The sequence below is a fragment of the Carex rostrata genome, chromosome 7 (genome assembly GCF_964058835.1).
Source record: "Carex rostrata chromosome 7, lpCarRost1.2, whole genome shotgun sequence".
Taxonomy (NCBI): Eukaryota; Viridiplantae; Streptophyta; class Magnoliopsida; order Poales; family Cyperaceae; genus Carex; species Carex rostrata.
This window is the reverse complement of record NC_135924.1, coordinates 1,121,506-1,125,238: the sequence shown is the minus strand read 5'-3', so window position 1 is coordinate 1,125,238 and position 3,733 is coordinate 1,121,506. Positions and strand designations below refer to the sequence as shown.

The 3,733-nt window shown below is 35.1% G+C and overlaps 1 protein-coding gene across 1 annotated transcript; it reads right to left on the bottom strand.

The window, feature by feature from the left end:
* Nucleotides 1-257: 257 nt before the first annotated feature.
* On the bottom strand, nucleotides 258-1,265 carry LOC144556627 (uncharacterized). The gene has a single exon (XM_078305015.1). The coding sequence runs from the start codon at nucleotides 1,263-1,265 to the stop codon at nucleotides 258-260; it is 1,008 nt and encodes a 335-aa protein (XP_078161141.1).
* Nucleotides 1,266-3,733: the final 2,468 nt, after the last annotated feature.

The window sequence follows — 3,733 nt, the reverse complement described above, 5'->3', positions numbered from 1 at the left end:
CTAGAGAACTTAAATTCTATGATCTTTTACACATCGCAAGCTTTTATATAGTTACAACTTACAAGAGCCGAACAAAACATGTGTGTATATATATATATATATTTTTGATGGTGGCTAAATGCCATCCAACAATTTCGTAAATGAGAAAATTATTTACTAGCAAGGGGTAAGTTTACATCCGGACTGTCAGATTAGAACTCAAGCCACGCCTCCTCTTTAATATTTGTGCCAATATGTAATGAACAAATCAAAGTACGTTAATCCAGATGATATGAATTCAATAAAGTGGAGGCTGACCCCATGGCTTCCTCCATTCCCGCCACTCCCAGCACCTTTGGCTCCTTATGAGCTAACTTCCTTAAAATCACGTTTGCCGAGTTTCTGATGTTCTCTTCAAAAATGTTGTTACAAGTTCGCATTTGAATCAGCCGCTTAATCACAGCAGTTGATGCTCCTATCTTACAAAGTGCAGCATCAGACAAGTGTTCGTGGATTGAGAGTGCCTCCAAAATCCTTGCACCCGTCAATTGTTCTTCACCCGAGCTTGAAACAAGGAGCTCTTCTGCAAAAATGATTAGATCCATTTTGAGCGCATAAAAAATGTTCCCAGTCACACTTTTATAGTACGCATCGTTGAAGAACCTTTCAATTGAAATCATGTCAGATAGGTCGAGTCCGCACTCATTAGTGACTTTCTTCAGCAATTCGCAGTAACTTACCTTCCATTCGAAAAAGGCGTTCTTAGCCAATAAGACATGTGCCTCTACGAGTACCACGGCATAAAAAATATTTAAAGAGATGTCCCGAATCGTGTTATGTGCCTTTTCTATTTTGCCGAAATCCTGTGAGGCCAACTGCATGGTCGAGAGAGCATCGATAATAATGGCGGAAACGAGTTGGAACCATCTGTTGATGAAAGAAATGATGGGCATCATCATCAGCTGTTGTGTGTAATGCATGCGGAAAATGATGCGGATACCTTCGATGACCAACAGAAGGCCGATGAGCACAAAATCCTTAATTTCCAGCAAGGTCACCAACCCACCAAGAAGAACCACTGTCGCCACCATAAATCCCACCACTCCTAGCCAGCTGGCCACCTTCTCCAGTACGGCTATTTTGAACGCACATATTATCAGCTCCTTCTCCGGCGCTGCTATAACGTCGTTGGCACTTACTTGAGCATGATCATTGGAAGGAGATTGAATTTGAATCCGCATTAAATCAACCATTGCTTCGGTGGTGGAAGTAGAGTTTGAAGCCATTGCTCAGTGGTAATGTAATTGGATCGGTGAAAGGGTAGATATATGCATAGAAGATAAAATAAAAGGAGTGTGTGTGTGAAGATTGTATCAAGAATAACTAGATAATAAAAGGAACATTTTGTATCTCCGCAGAAACAACTTTTTTTTTTTTTGAGGTGAACTTTATTTATCTAACGCTTGAAAATGCGACGCGGATTTATCTTTTCGTGCTAGACATCCAACTTTTTTAATGCAATTTTATTTCCCGCGTATTTCAGATGTCTCTGCGGAGGAAATAAATCTGCTGCGATCCAAGGGGATTGCAGGACCCTGTTATTCCAAATCCAACCTTTCATATTTTGAAAAGCACGAATCTCAATAAAAGTTCCTTTTTATGCACAAATATCAAAACAAATGAAAGGTTGGATGTGGAATAACAGAGTCCCTGCAGACTGCAGTCCCTTTGGATCGCATGCAGCAGATTTATTTCAAGGAATTTCAAGGAAAGCTTAGCAGCCGCTGCAAGAATATAATTTTTCTTGGGCATGACTCTTCATTGAGACAAATAATTTTTGAGGAAAAGCAGTGCACCTCACTGACTTGTCTCCCATACACTACAAATTTTATGTGAAATGTTTTGTGCTGCAAAAGGAAATAATAATAATAATAATAAACAATTTAATAAACAATTTAGTGTCTCCCATACACTAACTAATATATATTCCAATTTAATAAGAGTTAATTCTGTTTTGAAAAAATAATAATAATAAACAAACGTTTTAGGTGAAGGGAGACCAAAATTTTATTAGAACAAAGCAAGTATGGTACTATGTATAATGTAGATTAGTTCGTACTATGAATTAATATTTGTATTTTTAAAGTTCATAACTGTTGATTTGATAGACAACCATTTTACACTTTCAAGATATAGCAACTAGTTTCATTGTATAACCGCAAACAATCAGCCATGATTTGATGCTAATCTACTTAGAGACGGATTTAGTAAGTGATGATGGGTGTCAAAATTGACTCCTTTTTTATTTTCAAATTTTTTGTGCTTATAATTAACAATCAACCTTTGATCTAGTGACAAAAAGCAACATCATTCGTAGGGAAGGTCGTGGGTTCAGAATCCGAATAGGTGGTTCTTTAAGGACAATTAAATAGAAGTTGACAAACTAGCTAGACTTCCATCTTGCTATTAAAAAAAAAAGTTGTGTTTGTACATATGATTTGCGAAAAGGGGAGGGATAATTGACAGCCGCTGCAAGAATTTCAAGGAAAAAAAAAAAAAGAAAGAAAAGGGAGAGAGACCTTTTTCTTGGGCCATGACTCTTCACTCTTCATTCATACAGAATTTTTTGAGGAAAAGCAGTGCGCGCACCTCACTCACTTGTCTCCCATACACTACAAATTTTAAGTGAAATGTTTTGCGCTGCAAAACAAAAAAAAATCCCTAATTACCTTCTGTTTGTCTTACCAAATACTAACTAATATATACTAATCTAATTTAATAAGAGCTACTACCGTTTTGACAAAAAAAAATATAGTAAACATTTTATAAGGTGAAGGGTGGAGACAAAAATTTTGGTAATATACTACTATGCATAGCGTGGATTGGTTCGTACTATGAATTAATATTTTCATTTTTAAAGTTCAAATCGTCGACCTGATGCAAACTAATTTGACACTTTCAAGATATTTAGCAACTAGTTTCATTGTATAACCACAGACAACCATCCATAATTCCATGCTAATTTACTCAGAGGTGGATTTAGCAAGTGATAATGGGGTCAATTGACCTCATCTTCTTCTTCAGATGAAATTACAAAGTACCCACTCAATAAAGGCTATTTTCGGAATGAGTAAGGAAATTAAGATTCTCCAGCAAGCTCGTAAATTACCAGGTATTCATGAAATCTTTCTTTTTAAAAAAAATTGTGTTTATAAGAACACAAAAGTCTTTTATCATAGATTTTTTTTATTATAGTGATTATAATTCTTATTTTTCAAATAATCAAAAACTTTTTTGATAATTGAGAAAATCTCTTTCAAATGAACTATGATATGATAAACAATTTGATCCAGTGGCAAAGGGCAACACCCTCCACAGGTCGTGTGTTCAAAATCCGGATGGGTGGTCCTTTATGGACAATTAAATAGACGTTGGCAAACTAGACCTCCATCTTTCTATATAAAAAAAGTTGTGTTTAATTATACCTGATTTTCTTTATATTTTATTCAGCACGATCTCCATATCAAATTTTATATTTCTTTTAGAACTTTTTATTATGTTTTTAGATAGGTAGAAAACCGCTTGAACTAAAAATTATAGGCCATTCAAAAGTAGTGATTTTCCTATCTATAAAATAGTAATAGAATTATACAAAATATAAAATTTAATTATAGGATGTCGCTACTGAATTTAGCTATGTCTTGGTTCGTATTGGACTTGGATCCATATGAACCGAAATTTTTAAAAATACCAT